The sequence below is a fragment of the Galleria mellonella genome, unplaced genomic scaffold, assembly GCF_026898425.1.
Source record: "Galleria mellonella isolate WM207_F2 unplaced genomic scaffold, CSIRO_AGI_GalMel_v1 utg132, whole genome shotgun sequence".
Taxonomy (NCBI): Eukaryota; Metazoa; Arthropoda; class Insecta; order Lepidoptera; family Pyralidae; genus Galleria; species Galleria mellonella.
Genome location: NW_026441989.1, coordinates 2,993,908 through 3,011,204, shown reverse-complemented (window position 1 = coordinate 3,011,204; position 17,297 = coordinate 2,993,908). Strand labels below are relative to the sequence as shown.

The window sequence follows — 17,297 nt, the reverse complement described above, 5'->3', positions numbered from 1 at the left end:
TCATGCTTATTAAAGTGTTATCGCAATCAAAAATGATACAAACAACTTTACCACCGTCCAACGATGCCATGTACAATGTATTTTCTCAATTATTAACTTCTCACAATGGATTACAAAGTCCAAATAATTCAGTGGAACTGTCGTAGCATAACAAATAAGAAATCAGACTTATTTTATTTGATTAATAAATATAATCCTTTTATAATAGCTCTACAAGAGACTTGGTTAAAGCCAGGATATCCTTTTAGGATTTCAGGCTTTACAAGTCTCCGTGATGATAGAGCTGACGGATATGGCGATGTTGCCATATTGGTCAAAAACTCCCTTCTTTTTTCTTCTTTTTCACTTCCTGTATATAGCGGCATTAATGCAGCTGCTATAATTATAAATGGTATCTGTTTTGTTACTTTATATATTCCTGATCCTACATGCCAAATATATTCACAACTAGAACAATTATTTTCAATTTTACCTAAACCTTTTCTCGTAATGGGCGATTTTAATGCTCAGCACCAATCGTGGGGCAGTTCTACTTCTAATTTTTATGGTGGAAAACTCCTGACGATAATTGACACTTACAACTTATGTATTATTAACTCAGATGTACCGACACGTAGAACTGCACCAAATGAAGGGTTTAGTGCTCCTGATATTTCAATATGTTCTTCTGATTTAGCTTCTTCACTGTCGTGGTATCCTCATTCCTCTACCTTCGGAAGCGATCACTTTCCCCTCATTCTTTCTTTTCCAATTTCCATTCCCTCAAGTCGAAAGAGTGGTCCTCGACTTAAATATAATTTATCAAATGTAGACTGGAATATTTACAAACAATATTTAGATAATAAAATATCGGAGTTACCTATTGTTTATCATGGAAATGAACATCAATGTTGTAATGACTTGATAATTAATATGAAGGAGGTTGCTGATTTATTATTTCCTGTTAAAAATAGTGCTTCAGGGAAAATTCCCTCCCCACCTTGGTGGGACAAAGATTGTACGGAAGCAATTAAAAATCGTAAAGAGGCTGAAAAAAATTATAATAATTACATGACATCAGAAAATTTTGAAATTTACACCGCAGTTTCACGTTCTACTCGAAAACTACTGAAAAAAAAGAAATTGGAAGGTTGGAGAAGATTTTGTTCTTCTATCTGTCCAGAAGTTAATTCATCTGTCGTTTGGAATAATATTAAAAGATTCAGATCTGCCTTTAGTGATCATACATCACGTTCTGCACTCGATTTAACTTTAGCAAATAAATTTTTAGATCGCCTTGCTCCTAGTTATGTGCCGGAATGCCTTTACAATATTTCTCTATCTGTCTCTGACGAATTATCCGAACTTGAGTCTCCTTTTACTCTTGTAGAACTTAAAGGTGTTCTAGCTTGTATTAAAGACTCTGCACCGGGAGAAGACGGTATACCGTATTCCTTTTTTAAAAATGCTAGCGATGCGACATTAATTTACTTTTTAAATATAATTAATTCCATAATTATTTCGGGAAATATACCTACTTCATGGAAGTCTCAGATTATTATACCATTTCTAAAGCCTCATAAACCACCTTCTGAACCATCTTCATACCGTCCTGTTGCACTTTCCTCTGTCTTACTAAAGCTAGCTGAACATTTAGTGAAGAACCGTCTAGAATGGTTTTTAGAAAGTAATAACTTACTATCCCCGAACCAGTTTGGTTTTAGAAAAGGTAAGAGCACCTTAGATAATGTGAGCATTCTTATTTCAGATATTCATATAGCTTTCTCACAAAATTTGTCAATCCTCTCAGCCTTTTTAGATATAAATTCTGCCTATGATAATGTAATAATTTCTATTTTAAAAACTAAATTACAAGCTTTAAATGTACCGGTAATGCTTTCTAATTTCATTATTAATATTTTATCAGAAAGAACAATACATATGGATCTAGATGAAGATACCAAATTATCTAGAACAGTATGGAAAGGCCTTCCACAAGGATCTGTTCTCAGTCCAATTTTATTCAACATATACACATACGATCTAGAATCATTCCTTGATAAATCCGTCAAAATTTTACAATATGCTGATGATCTCTTATTATATTTTATTGCGAAGTCCATAGAATCTGCTTCTGCCAAATTATCTGATTCATTAGATTTGTTAAAAACGTGGTTAGATGCAAATGGTCTTAATCTTTCTGTAACTAAGAGTAGTGTAGTTTTGTTTTCAAGAATGAGATCACCGCAACAAATTAAGGTGCTTTATGATAACTCATACATTCCTATAAAGACTGAAATTAAATTTTTAGGTATCGTGCTAGATAATAAATTAACAGGTCTGTCCCACTGTAATTATATTTCCACGAAATGTGAGCGTAACCTCAACATTCTTAGGTGCCTCGCTGGAGTTTGGTGGGGAGCACATCCCGTTTCACTAAAACTTGCTTATAATGGTCTTATAAGGAGTGTCATTGATTATGGAACTTTTTTGTTAGCTCCAGGAAGTTCATTTGCTTTTAAGAAATTGGATTTAATTCAATCAAAGGCCTTGAGGATTATCTCTGGAGCAATGAAATCAAGTCCAATCAATGCTTTACAGCTCGAAGTCGGTGATCCACCTTTGGTTTTAAGAAGGCAATATTTATCTGATCGCTTTTTTTTTCGTTGTTTACAATTATCTGATCATCCGCTTATTCAAAAGTTATCTCAACTATATATCTTTATTTCGTCTTCATCTTATTGGAAACATAAAAAACCTCCATGTTTAATACAAAGTTATGAAAAATATAAATCCATAGAATCTCCCACTTTTACATCGTCCTATTTTCCCATTTATAAATGCTCATATCAATCTTTAGTTTTATCTCCTAATATTAAATATGATTTTGGGTTATCAAAAAATGATTCAGAATTGAATGCCAAATTTATGTTTATAACTGACATTGAATGGAATGAATGGCACTACATCTTTACTGATGCATCAAAACCAGACAATAGCGGTTGTGTAGGTGTGGGTGTGTTTCATTCACAATTTAATATCGTTCAAAAAATTAAACTTCCACCGGAATCTTCAGTTTTTACCGGGGAATGCTATGGTATTTTAAAAGCTGTAGAATATATACTTTTAATGAAATTACATAAGGCAATAGTTTTCACTGACTCTATGAGCTCTTTGCAAGCTCTAGCCAAATATCCGTTTAAATCAAAACCAGTTTATCCCATTATTTGTGACATAAGACAAAGTCTTTATCTTTGCATGTTGAGAGGGTATTCCGTTTCTTTTGCCTGGTTACCAGGACACAGTGGTATTAGCGGCAATGACAAAGCTGACCTTATTGCAAGAGAGGCTGTAACTTGTGGTGATATGTATCCGTATCATAATTACTGTAGTGACCTAGCTTGTCTCCCAAAAATATATTTAAGGTATGCCTGGAAGGAATATTGGGAAAAAACAAGTACAATAAAAGGAAGATTTTATCGCCTTATACAACCCGATATTCCTTTCAAACCATGGTTTTGTAAATTAAAGCTTGGAAAGACCGCAACAACTATTATAACTCGTATGCGTCTAGGTCACGTATGCACACCTTCTCATTTATACAAGCTTGGTATTGTACAAAGTTCGTCGTGTAATTGCGGTGCTGAAGTGGCGGACTTGAATCATATATTCTTCTCATGTTCTAAATTTGACCACACCTCCCTTTTTAATCATCTCCGATCCATCCGTGTTCCATTCCCAACTTCTATTCTTACTCTACTTTCTTCCAATGATCCTATTATCTATAAAATACTATCTTCATATATATATGATAACAATATTAAGATTTAGTTATATTACATGAATACATTTATAGTTGCATCAATTGCTTTTCCTATATATTTATAAGTATATTCTCATATGTACAAGTATATCCTTCATATCCTATAAATATCCTAGACCTAATCCTTATCCTTTCTAAATTCGTTTGTGTTAGGTTTTTTTATTACTATTATCGTTTCCCCGTTTTGTTCTTGGCAAAATACCCTAATATCGGGGTGAACGCCACAAAAGAAGAAGAAAAAAAAAAAAAAAAACCCAGCTGTCATTCAATCAGTTTACAATCAGTCAAAATGGTAGTATTGAACCTGTAGGATCTAGTGTTATTTTTTTATTTGATTTCGAATTATGCAATAATATAATTTAGTATTTCTATAATCAACTATGTTTAGTTATTGATTTAATAAATTTCATATGCTTTTACTAGTTTAATATTCCGAGTTTAATATATAAATATTTGTATCTATTTTTTTTTGTAATTTTTTAAATTTCTTTCGTGTTCACTTAAATTTTTATCATCATGAGTCTATTTAAAGCTTCTATTATTGGAGCTAAAACCATAAATCTTATTCTATACACGAAATCTGAAAAATGTGGCATGCTGATTCGTAGAGGATTTTCAACGCGCGAATTGTTGAAAGAAGCATATTGCCGCACGAAACTTAAATGTAGATGTAAGTAAATTCTTAATTATTAAATTACTGAAAGCAATGAAATAATAAAATCGTTTATCACCTAAAATTGTTTTTACACAGCCAAGAAATTGCCTCGAGATGTGAACCCCAAAGGTGTATTTGCTTGCAATGAATTGGATCTTTCTGAAGTCAAAGTATATGGATTCGATTACGATTACACATTGGCACATTATAAACCTACTTTGGAGCATCTTCTCTATAATCTTGGTAGAGACATATTATTAGAAAAATATAATGTAAGTATTTATTTAGAGTTAAAATTTAATTCTCATTAACTCTGAAAACACTTCTGACAAATATATAAACTTATTTTTATGTTATATTATTAACATTAAAATTAATCGTAATTTAATTCAGAAAATTTGTTTTATATTAAATTTAAAACTCCAAGTAGCTTTGTAAAAATATATATTTTTATGTACTTATATATGTATTGTTATGTTTCAGTACCCTCCAGAAATACTGAAGCTAGAATATAGACCTAATTTTGCAGTGAGGGGTCTTCATTATGACATTGAAAAGGGCCTTCTTCTAAAATTAGATTCTTTTCTTCAAATTCAATTTGGTGCTGTTTATCGTGGCCTCACACCTGTCTCCACAGAGGAAGTACTCAAAATGTACAAAAACAGGATTATACCAATTGCCTATGTAGAAGGGGATACGAGGACACATAAGGTCAATCTTATTAATATTTTACTACCATAACAAGAACTAATTTTATATATTTTTTCCATTTAGTACATTATATTCCATACACATTTATCTCTATAAAAATAATTCAATTGCTGTGTCAGTGAATTATATATATAGTTCCATCTCATAATTATAATATTATAGTATATTATAATTATGAGATGGAACTATCACATTTGTTAATAAGGGTAAGAACAAAATCAATGTAGCTACATAATGAACATTGGTAATCTTGTTACTTTTTTTAAATACCTACATGATCTACTTATATAACATATGATAGCATAAAATTTGTTTGCACTGATAAAACTAAACATACGAGGTCTGTCCGGAAAGTTCGTATAAAAGTGTTCTGGAATGCGAGAAAGAGGAGTGGGGAGGCCAGGTAAGCGCAGGACCCCTTCCTTATGTCCCTAACAATGCTTCAGTTCTGGTCTGACCGCCGTGCGGTGCGAACTGGCTTGTCACGCCATCTGTGAAGTTACCTCTTAACGAAACCCCGTCGGCATGGAGCCCGCTTCCGTTGAAGAGCAGCGCGTCGTAATCAAGTTTCTCTCGAAACTCGGCAAGAATGGCCGTGAAAGCAAAGAGTGGAAGACATCCGGGGAACCACGAACAAAAAAATCAAGAAAATCCCGCTCAAATGTCAAGACAATGTTGATTGTTTTTTTCGATGTTCGGGGGATTGTCCATCAAGAATTCGTCCCTCCAGGCCAGACAGTTGATGGAAAATTCTACGTCGATGTGCTCAGACGCCTCAAAGCTCGTGTGGCACGAGTTCGTCCAGAATTGGCGCGAGAGGGGCGTTGGATTCTTCACCACGACAATGCCCCTGCCCACACCTCTCTTGTTGTCCGTGAGTTTTTGAGTAAAAATTCCATTACGGTGACCGAACACCCCCCTATTCGCCGGATTTGGCCCCGTGTGACTTCTTCTTGTTCCCAAAAACCAAATTGGTACTTCGGGGGCGGCATTTGGGGGACATAAATGAGATAAAAAAAGCTACGACGGGGCAGCTGAGAAACCTACAACCAGAGGACTTTCAAGGAGCCTTCTCACAGTGGAAACGGCGTTGGCACAAGTGCATTATGTCACAGGGGGAGTACTTTGAAGGGGATAAAATTGATTTACCTGAATAATTGTAAAATAAAATTTTTAAAAAACTTTTATACGTACTTTCCGGACAAACCTCGTATTGAGGCTCTAGGTACTAACTAGTATCAGTCAATGCTCAAATCTATAATGTATTGGACAATGTAGAAAATTATTATAATCATCTGTATTTTTGGGCAATATAAATGGGATATGTTGGAGGGAAAGGGATTGTTAGTAATGGGGTCTAATTGACCCATTGCTAGAAATATATCCTATTAGGTCGAACTCCATGTGGTTCCCCCTGGAAACTATCATGGTTAATTCTAGTGGAATTCATCACGATAGGCTGACTGACCTGCTTTCATTCTCACCTGTCATCCTTCACTGGTGCCCCGCCAGCATATTCCGATAGCGCAGGCGGAGTTACCACTTCATTATCACCCATTAAGTGGGATATGTATAAACAATAACTTCTTATTTGGGATAAGTTACAAAGAGTAAAATAAAGTAAATTGGTGAATGATGAAGTTACCCATAGTTACTGTTATATTATTATCTGCTAAATTGTGAAAAGATTGGAGATTGAAACTTATCATAGTAATTTAGTATATTCTACTCCTTTAACTGCTAATGCTAATAGACCTACAGATGACTATTTAATCTGCTTTATTATATAGATATAATTTACGCTATACATCACATAACACAGCTACAACATTGATAGTCATTGTTATCTATCTAAAATTCATTATTTATTACAGAAAATGATAATACTTTTTTTAATAATTGGCATAAAATTATAAAACTTTATATCAATCATATTTTTAGAAATAGCTAATTACAATACAGCTAAAACCTTATTTATTGAACATTATGTTAAGATTAAACAATTGTTTAATTTATTTACATATAAATTACTACTTATGTACATAATTATAATTCATATTGGGGTAGTCAGAGGTATTTCACGATTGTTGCCATTGTGGTGAATGCGACAATTGATATGTCCAAATTGCATTAATCAAGGAGCCTACTATAAACGCTTGCGTTAATTTATTTTGTTACCGGCTTTTCTATCGCCAAAATGTTAGTCGGAAAATTAAAGAGAAAGTATATTTAACAGCAAATCATTCATGTGATTGTATGGCAGTCACTATTATTGCGATTAACAAAGTTAAATTCACGCGGAAATGTCATACATACCTTATTAATATAATAAAATTTGTAACTAGGTGATATCTGTACATGGAAAATATTTAAGAAAAATTAATATGAGGAGTCTTAATAAGATTAATAGATATCAAAACAACAAATTTTAGAAATTTTGTCTGTCTGTGCGTTTGTTTTGGCATCATGCAAAACTAACTTAAAATCTGGTGTGCGTTTTATCTCGATACACCATTTAAGTGGTCTGTTTCATTGATTTTCCTACTTCTGTAATCTACGCTTACGAGGTAGCGGGCAGCAATAAGCTAATCTAGGGCGGCCCCTACCGACAGCATCATTCATTCTTGCTCGATAAATCTTTTTCGTAATTCTTCTTTTATCCATCCTCTCCAAATGGTTAAACCAACGCAATATTCCTTTTTCGTCTTTTGTCACTACATCGTCTTTCAGTCCACACTTCTCTCTAATTACACTGTTACTTACTGTATCATTTAATATAATACATAATAAATAACAAACTGCAAAAACAAAATTGATAAGATTACATATATTGATAAGGACGAATATTTTGTATTCTATAAATCCACCAAAACATATACAGTGGGTTCATCTTTCCGATGATATTATGCGCCCCCGGAAAGCACAGTTGTCAATATTATATCCCATATCCTCCCACATACTGACATCCTATCCCTTCCCCTAAACTACTTAAAAATCCTTTCAAAAATTCCAGTCTGCCACCCCTTATATATATATATTTAATGTCTAAAATTTGATAACTGAAAAGTAGTATCGCTGGTTATTTTATTTATCTACTGTTTTAGCTGTTTGCACAGATATTTATCTGTGTATCTAGAGGCGTCATTACTAGAATGAAGATAACCCCTACAGTAACGTAAAAACTTACAATAAATTGAATAGGAAAACTATTTTTATTCATAAAAGTATTCCTGACATAAGCTAAAGTTTGTTATATCTATAACCAAATTTTAGCCTAGGCTGCTAATCTACATCATAATCTATAGTGTCTCGGAGCAAAATCATGTCAGTACCCGCACCTGACGACGACAAAAATTGAGAATCCACAACTGTTCACTCCAAGTCGAACTGGATACATTCCTTTATCAGGAGCGTTCGTAACTTTCATAAACGATTTTCAAACAATTTTCATAAATGATTTAATAATTTCCAATTTCTTTGGCTGATGATTTAAAAAGATCTCTGCAAGCGGATTAAAAGGTCAATTCAACAATATTGCGACGTTGCACTTCGGCGAGTTAAAGTTGTGAACCCTCTTAATCTTATGATATCTCTGTTATATCTCGGCACTTCTTTTGGACTGAAAAATACTTGCCTAAGTTTCTTATCTCAGAATTTTTTTTCTCTTAATTACATGTTACGAGTATGTACGCTATTATTGTAGTATATATAATAATATATTAATGCCTACCTAGCTGTGTAATTTAAGCAAACACAAATTTTCATATGCAATTTAAGAATATAAGAAAATATTTTAGGAAATTCCATTGGCAACAAAATAACGTGATCCGTGAAAGTAATGCCGCGGCGTTACCTTCTAGTTTAATCATAATATACCATAGAGTTGGTTACAAGTTACAATGTGTGTCCTAGACAGCGTGTTTAATAATGACTGGCACTTGTAGGCAATCATTCATTTGTGCTCCCCTTACTACTGTTGATATAAGAACATCGTGTTTTGTATGACACTGATCTACAATTTGTAAGCAAATAAACTACGCTGTTACTTGACTTTATCTATGTTATAACATTGTATAAATCTCATAGGCATCTATTTTTTATGGATAAAATTAGAATGGTAACCTCGACTGCGTTATCTAGTGAATGATGATAGGTGAGGGTAAAATCGGGTCAAGTGATTCATCATGACAAATTTATCAGGAATGGATCACGGCGTTATCCGGCATTTAAATGTCGACCTGATAGATTGCTAACAACTGGACTACTAATCCCCATTACCAATAATCTCTTCTTCCCATAATGAACACCCATGTGCTATTTTTAATTTGCAAAACCATGACATTGATTATTTACATGCCAAGCCCTTTTCGGGGTATACTAAAAGATTAATGCAACATAATTTTCACAGATATTTCGATGTTTGTTAATAATAGATTTGAACGAAATACACATACATACGTACATAGATAAGTTATATCCTAACTTAACACATAGGGTGTTTTATATATTGATGCACACAGGCTGCAGGAAACGTTCTTTTAAATGTCTTAGTTCAAGCTATTTTTTTTTCTCATTTGCAGGCAAGTCGAGCCAAAATGGTACATTTAGCGGATCTATTCTCAGTACCAGAAATGGGATTGCTGTGTAATGTAGCTGAATATTTTATTAAGAATCACATTGACTATCATCCCGAGATCCTGTTTTTGGATGTCAAGGTACAATATAATATTTAAACAGAAATATTACATTCATCATTTTTCATCATCATTCCAGCCATTAGTCGTCCACTGCTAGAAATATTATATTAATTAAAAAATATTCGAAGCAGCGGGTTTGTATTAGTGGGAGTACATTGTGTATACCGCAACTCATTGCCGCCTCGGGGTCAATGCTCTTATTAAGTATCAATTGAGACGTTGCTTCATTGGACATCGGCTTTGAATTATAAGTCCCATTGCAATAATGTATCAATTAATTGATAGGTACTCCCACCGTTGTAAGTCTATAACCGGAGGTATATATTTACTCGTTTGCTGTAATTGTTGTAGCAAACAAATTTACATGGAAAATTACCGTCTTGATCTACTATAGTATAATATAAGTATTTTTATCTATTTTAATTCTAGTTTTTATAACATAGCTGTTACTTTTCTCTGTAATACAGAGTAAACTAGTCGCCCACGTCGCCGTGTCGGTCCCGGCATAGAATCACCCCTTCCCTTTCCGTGGGTGTCATAAGAGGTGACTATGGGAGCTTGTAGTAGAGGCATGGGCAGCAGCATCCCTCTTAAATCATCTGTAAAAGCCTAACTGCGTGCCAACACGCCTGCTAAGCGTGGCAACTACTGGCGAAAGTTCCTCTTAAGTCCCTTATAAGGAAGGGTTAAGTTCAGCAGTGGACAGTTAAGGGCTAAAATAATAATAATTGTCACCCATGACACAGGTACTCCTAGTGTAGGGCTTGGTTACAAAAATTTTTTAAAATAAATAAATAAAAAAAAAATTGAAAATGTAATAAATATGCAATTTTAGTGTGAAAATTATATGTTATTATTTGTTGTGATGTTTTTATGAACATGTAATTTTATTATATTTCAGAATTCAGTACAAAGTTGCCATCCAATTATGCACAAGATTGTTGCTCAAAATGTTGAAGAATACATAAGACCCAACCCCGAGCTCAGGAAATATTTCGAGATGCTTCAGAATAGCGGAAAGAAGTTGTTCCTTGTTACCAATAGCCCTTTTCATTTTGTGTATGTACTAAGTAAAATCGTAATTTTAAAAGTACTGCCCCATATTTTTATTTATTTATTTATATATACATAGTATACATGTATGTGTACAGAGCAGCACGTCATATCATATATATATATATATATATATATATATATATATATATATATATATATATATATATATATCAGTTACCGTAGTCCTTTTACTAACTTTATACCGCGGCTTTTTCTATGGTCTTATATTGATGTAAAATAGCCTATAATCTTCCTCAAGAAATTGTGGATTAAATCAAAAAAGATTTTTTCCAGTCAAATTTGTGATTTGAAAGAAACAAAAAAACTAAATCTAATCTTGTCTTTTTTTACTATAAATAGATTGCAGTGGATTCACATTAGTAAATTGTTATCAATAATGATATTTATTTCTTATCTTCCTTTTCCCATTAATATTTCAAGAAGTCCCTTCCTAGTGCTAATGCACGTTATATCTCCTGCCATGATTTTAAACCACACTTTTATTGTCGGTCAATGATATAGATATTAAAATAGACAAATTAAATTATGAAGCTAAAATTCTTAAATAATTTTATGTTCCTATAAGGATAAAATTAGTTTTATAACTGATATTATAATTACATATTATATTTTACAGTAACGCTGGTATGGAGATGCTGGCTGGACATGACTGGTTAGAATTTTTCGATGTGGTAATTGTTAATGCCAACAAACCTAAATTTTTCACGGAGGTGTCGCGACCTATTAGAGTGTTCGACAAAAATGCCAATACCCATATATGGGAGAAGGTTACATCTCTTGAAAAGGGTATTATTTATTATGAGGTAAGTTTATATTATTTTTAGTGAAAATTATTGTTTGATGATGAAATATCTGTTCATATTGTGAATAATATACCTTATAATGTTAATACATAACATTATTCCTTTTCATTCAAGGAGGCGATTAGAGGAGTAAACGGTAATATGTTAATGCAAGATAAGGAACATTTAAAATAAAACCCTAAGTCAATTCCTTCTTTCATGAGGAGAGAACTATCATCAATAACACAGATTACTTCTTTAAGTATTTAATAGATTGTTACGGTGATGTTGCTGATAGAATGAATTGCAAAAATAACTTTAAGCATTTAATAATAGATAATTTTTATAATTACTTACTAATAAAAATGTTTTGAGAAGAACTCTTATTAGTACTCTTGTTAGGTTCATTTTCATAATATTAAAAAATCATACTTAAACGTTTGTAGCACAGCTATTGTATGGTTTTGTTTTGATATGCTCCTCAAATTACTGCATACAGAGAAAAAATGTTTGGGATACTATGAGCATTATTAGTGTATTTTATTATTTTTGTACTGTTTATTTCTGTAGGCAGTGGTTACTATCATAAAAATTACATGATAGGTAAAATGTTTTAATAATTACAGGGTACAGTGAAACAACTACAAGACCTAACGGGCTGGAGTGGTCACCAGGTGCTGTATTTCGGCGACCACCCTTACAGCGACCTCGCAGATGTTACGCTCGAGCACGGCTGGCGAACCGGGGCTATAATCAACGAGCTCACGGTCAGCCTAGCAATTACATTTTCTTATGAAATTTGTACATATTTTTATAGTTATCATCAAAATCATGCTACCAGGAAATCAATGACTAAATTTTAATTTAATATGAAATGTATATAAAACAATTCAGGACGAAATGACACACACCCAATGAAATGAAAAACTGGGTAGATTTTTGCTTCGCAGTTCAAATAAGATTACAATATAATAAGTATTATAACAGTGTAAGAACTAATATACCGAAAGGTTTAAACTATGATTCTATTTCATATCATATGGCTACTCTCTGCCTCTATTACTAGAGCTGATCTTCACCTCCCGCTCTCCTTTCATCCGTCTGTCTCAAATATGATCATTTGAAAAACGTGCTACTAACCTAAGCAAGTCACATGAAATTACCATTTATTCTATTCATTGCTGCCAACTTATTTTTTACAGCATGAAATCAACACCTTAAATACGAGGTCCTTCAAAGAGAACGCTAACTGGCTCCAGATGCTCACGCAGCTGATTGAAGATCACCAGGATTACAAGGATCCTGAGGCACTCAAGGTCCTCGGTGAATGGATGGCTGAGAGGGATTTTCTTAGGTTCGTAACAAATTTTATTTTTTAATCATTTCGTGTGTATAAAATGGTGTGTGTGTTTGTGTGTGATTAATGTCATATTTATTTTGATATGTAAATACATGTTATATTTGAAATAAAGTTTTTAATTAATAAGTATAAAAGCAATTCATATAACATTTTTTGTGATACTTAGAATGGCAAACAAACTAACGGTCCACCTTATGAAAAGCAGTACATACTAGCAGGTAAATTGAGACATTCATCATCATCATTATCATCGCCGATACCAAGTGATTGAGATGAAGGTAGATGATGAGTATGAATTTTGTAATAAATCGAAACAGCATTCTAATCTCTGCCTATCTAGGCTGAGACTTAATTTAAATATAAATAAGTTATGCTTAAATTTTTGAGATATTTTAATAAAATTTGCACATTGATTAATAGATTTTGGTGAAAATTTTATCAAATTGATTATTTTATTTTCCCATCTAAAATCGACATGAACAAAAATTAAAATAATGTGTGGCTTTCAATGGTGGCTTTAAGTCTTAACCCTCTTACTTATATTTATTTGTTTGTTTATTATTACTTTAAATATATTTATTGGATTGTTAAATAATATGTAATCCACATTAAATGCAATTAGTTATTTATACCGAATTTTGTATAAGTAAGAAGGTATGTGCAAATACTGTTATTTATTGTAATTGTATTATAACTATTAATTTATGTTGCATCGACGCGTTCTATTCCAAATTATATTTGTCTGTAAACTAATTGGCTTTTGTAAATAACGCACATGTCTTTGCTTTTCATGCTCGCATTGTAGGAGTTCTTATCTCACTTCCAGGAACGATATAAAGGCGGTGTTTAACCCTCAATTTGGTAGCGTATTCCGTACGTACCACAACCCCACCTACTTCTCCCGAAGACTGTTCCGTTTTGCTGACATCTATACCTCAAATATCACAAATCTACTCAATTACTCACTTACTCACACCTTCTACCCCCGACGTGGTGTTATGCCACATGAATATGGATCGTATTTTGTCTAGTTTTAAGGTTAAAAATGCTAGTTCATTGTTAGAATATAGGTGTTATTATTATGAAATACTATGTACAGTGATCAAAGAATTCTTTAATTTTAGACACCTAGTTGTATGTTTTATTGATCATATTGAAATTGTAAATTATTTATTATAAAATCTATTATTATATGGTGAAATAATATAGCCCACCAAGCTATTTGATTTTAGAATATTTTGAACGTTCCCATTAAAATTGTATAATAAATTGTTTATTTTATTTAAATGGCGAAAAAATATCATAATTATAGTTCTCTGAGTTAGATAGCAAATATGTAAATAAATTTATTGTACCAGTAGAATGAAGAGAACTTAGAAGAAAAATAATGTTTACTGTAAATGAATGTTTTAATTTTATATCACATTAAGTAGTAAAATAATATAGAATAGAATTTATATAATAAAACTAGTATAAATTTTTACAATTGTTATTTAATATGGTTTATCTTAAAAACCAATATATTGTTGGTATGATGTCATTTATAGATACATATCTTCAAGGATTGTGTTCTTCAACGTTTGTGAAAACACAATAATGTACGATTTTATTATTTTAATTACAAATATGTAAAAATATTAAAGTTTTATTCACCAATTTGAATCTGATAATGTTACTATGATGGTTGTTAGTGTCAATGACGTCACTTTACATGTTTTTCATTTGAATTAGTGAATCAAAGCGAGAATGACATAGCATTATACTGCTATACTTAATCTTTTGCATTGGATTGATTCGATTCATCACTCTACTGGTTACTTTGTTTTTTTTTATATATATATGTTATAGAAGTTACTTCTTACTACCAATTTCTAATAGAATGTAAGTATTCAGCCAACTGTGTTCTAGTCAAATGTATTTAATACTGATTCACATGAGTTAAGTTTATTTATATATGTTATTCATCGCTATAAGTGTTACAAACATATCTTTACTGTCAATTTTCCAACTGTGTATATAAGGAATGAATCTATGCATTAATATTGTTTATTTAACTAATAAAATTACGTAAAGGCTGATTTTTAAACCAATATCTGTCATATTCTTTTTAAAACAATATGTCTAGTCTTGCTTTAAGAGCTGCAACCCACAGTTTAAGGCGAGACTTAAGGACGCAAAACGCTATATGAAGAAGATATCCGGATGAAGTCCAAACAATTGACGGAAACGACAAACATAATAAGTTCATAAAATTACAGGAATTTTATGATCTTACTATATTTTAATTTGCTCAGTTGGTTATAACACACAGGTTTTACAGGAATATATTTAGCAATTAGTTACTTATCAGGTGTTGAACACATCTTAATGGCAATTTAATTTTTTAACTCCCTCACCAATTCTTTTTAATAACAACTCACGTAAATAAGGTATTATCATGAATTTAAGTTAGTATCTATTGAAAGCCCCAAAAGTTTTCCTTTTTACGACTTATGCTCTATAGAAAATGTCAATCAAATTTGTAAATGTTATGGTCATATTTTGGACTGTTAGTATTAGTATCCATACCAGAATCAATATCTTATCGAATTGATTAGAGAAAAAAAAAACAGAAATAATAATTATTAATACCTAAACTACTTAGAAATATAAATGTAGATATGGTTTAAAAATATATTTATTTGCAAAATCAGTGTTTTCTCTACTTATTACTTATTGTAGTATATATAATATTTATTTTACCAACCAAAAGTTATTTTCAGAAATTTTATACAAGCCATATTAAAAATAAGATACAAATTATTATATTCAATGAGTTACCATTTATTAAGGCAGTTTTCAGTTTAATGTGTTAAAATAAATAAAAAAATAATTATAATGTAATGTTTGCAGTTTTCATATCCATAATAATACTCGTATATTTCTTAAGAAAAAAAGCATAATTGATAGTGAAATTACGCTTGTATGTAAATTTTAATATTTGTAGAAACCTTATGGGTAAGTATACTATACCATAAGAAGAAATAATATCTGGTATAAGGAAGTCATTGCACTATCATAATATATAGGATCATATATAGACCATTTAATAAGCTAGATGTATTTTCAATCGCTTAAGTTTTGCAATATCTTGCATAGATATTTATATTTTAGTAAGATCACTTGCTTCCATTGTGTTCACTGAGATTATATAGATATTCTCAATCGTGTCCATTTTAGTCTACGAATTAGACTCTTCAGTCTTCTCACGAATTAGACTCTTCTCTTCAGAACCTCAGTAGATATTTCGATCCCGAGACATGAAAACATTTACAAAAACAGCATTACAGACGGGATTTTCTAAAGGGCTTTGTCACATTGAAATCTACTGTCAATGAATCTAAATTAATAAAGGGAGCGATTGTTTGTTTGAACGCGCTAATCTCTGGAACTACGTATCGGATTAAAAAAAATGTGCTTGATATGTAGCACATTTCTTATGGAAGGTTATAGGTAGGCTATGTTAAAATAGCACTATATAATCGCGTGTGACCTCGCGGGATACAGTACCATTATCATTAATTCAATCTATGTTCAATCAACTTAAAAAATATGGACTTTTTCACTTTGCCTGTATTTTTGTGTGTGTATATTACGCAATATCTTAACCGAGGTAAGGCTGATTTAGAGAAATTATTTTTATAATTAACAGAGTTTATTTCCGTATGGGGCCACTGTTTCTGTTGAAAAATTTGTTTATTGCTCTAAAAATATACATAGTATGGTTATATATATTTGATAGTGTAATGAACCTTCTATATTACAATAACATTAGGACTTAGTATACATATATTATTGATAAATGTTTTTTTGGATACTACTAAAACTTAATGTACACGATATCTTTGTAGATATCCTTATATAGGTAGTAGTAGACTTCGACAATAAATCGTTCGAACTGTTTACCAATGGATAACATCAAGTTTTGTATATGTTTATCTTTTCAAGGGCTATTAAAAGAATCATGTTATAATTGTAACTACAGATTTTTTTATTAAGATTTTCTCATTAAAAATATATACATTATTACAATTTGTTTATCTTTACATATTTGTAATAAACCTCGCTTATCATTGTATGTACTTGTTTATATTCTTGCAATTCTACTATCAATACGCGGTCATGTTTTGACCTATGGATTGAGTAAGTACTAGATAGTATTTCGTGTATATGG

The 17,297-nt window shown here is 31.7% G+C and overlaps 1 protein-coding gene across 2 annotated transcripts; it reads left to right on the top strand.

Annotated features, from left to right (window-relative positions):
* Window positions 1–4,085: 4,085 nt before the first annotated feature.
* LOC113518221 (5'-nucleotidase domain-containing protein 3) lies at window positions 4,086–17,149 on the top strand. 2 transcript variants are annotated; one of them, XM_026903027.3, is made up of 9 exons: window positions 4,086–4,472; window positions 4,554–4,729; window positions 4,941–5,168; window positions 9,749–9,883; window positions 10,767–10,924; window positions 11,559–11,745; window positions 12,351–12,491; window positions 12,927–13,078; window positions 13,911–17,149. In XM_026903027.3, the coding sequence occupies exons 1-9, from the start codon at window positions 4,319–4,321 to the stop codon at window positions 14,113–14,115; spliced, it is 1,536 nt and encodes a 511-aa protein (XP_026758828.1). In that variant the 5' UTR covers window positions 4,086–4,318; the 3' UTR covers window positions 14,116–17,149. The 2 variants fall into 2 exon arrangements, with proteins under 2 accessions (XP_026758828.1, XP_031769081.1); XM_031913221.2 differs by having other exon boundaries at window positions 13,890–17,149.
* Window positions 17,150–17,297: the final 148 nt, after the last annotated feature.

What these genes read in the sequence shown, in the direction of transcription:
- LOC113518221 (XM_031913221.2), top strand. Translation starts at nt 4,319, where the DNA reads ATGAGTCTATTTAAAGCTTCTATTATTGGAGCTAAAACCATAAATCTT. An exon ending in GGGATACGAGGACACATAAG is followed by an intron (nt 5,169 to 9,748) that starts GTCAATCTTATT and finishes TCTCATTTGCAG; the next exon opens with GCAAGTCGAGCCAAAATGGT. An exon ending in CTATAATCAACGAGCTCACG is followed by an intron (nt 12,492 to 12,926) that starts GTCAGCCTAGCA and finishes TATTTTTTACAG; the next exon opens with CATGAAATCAACACCTTAAA.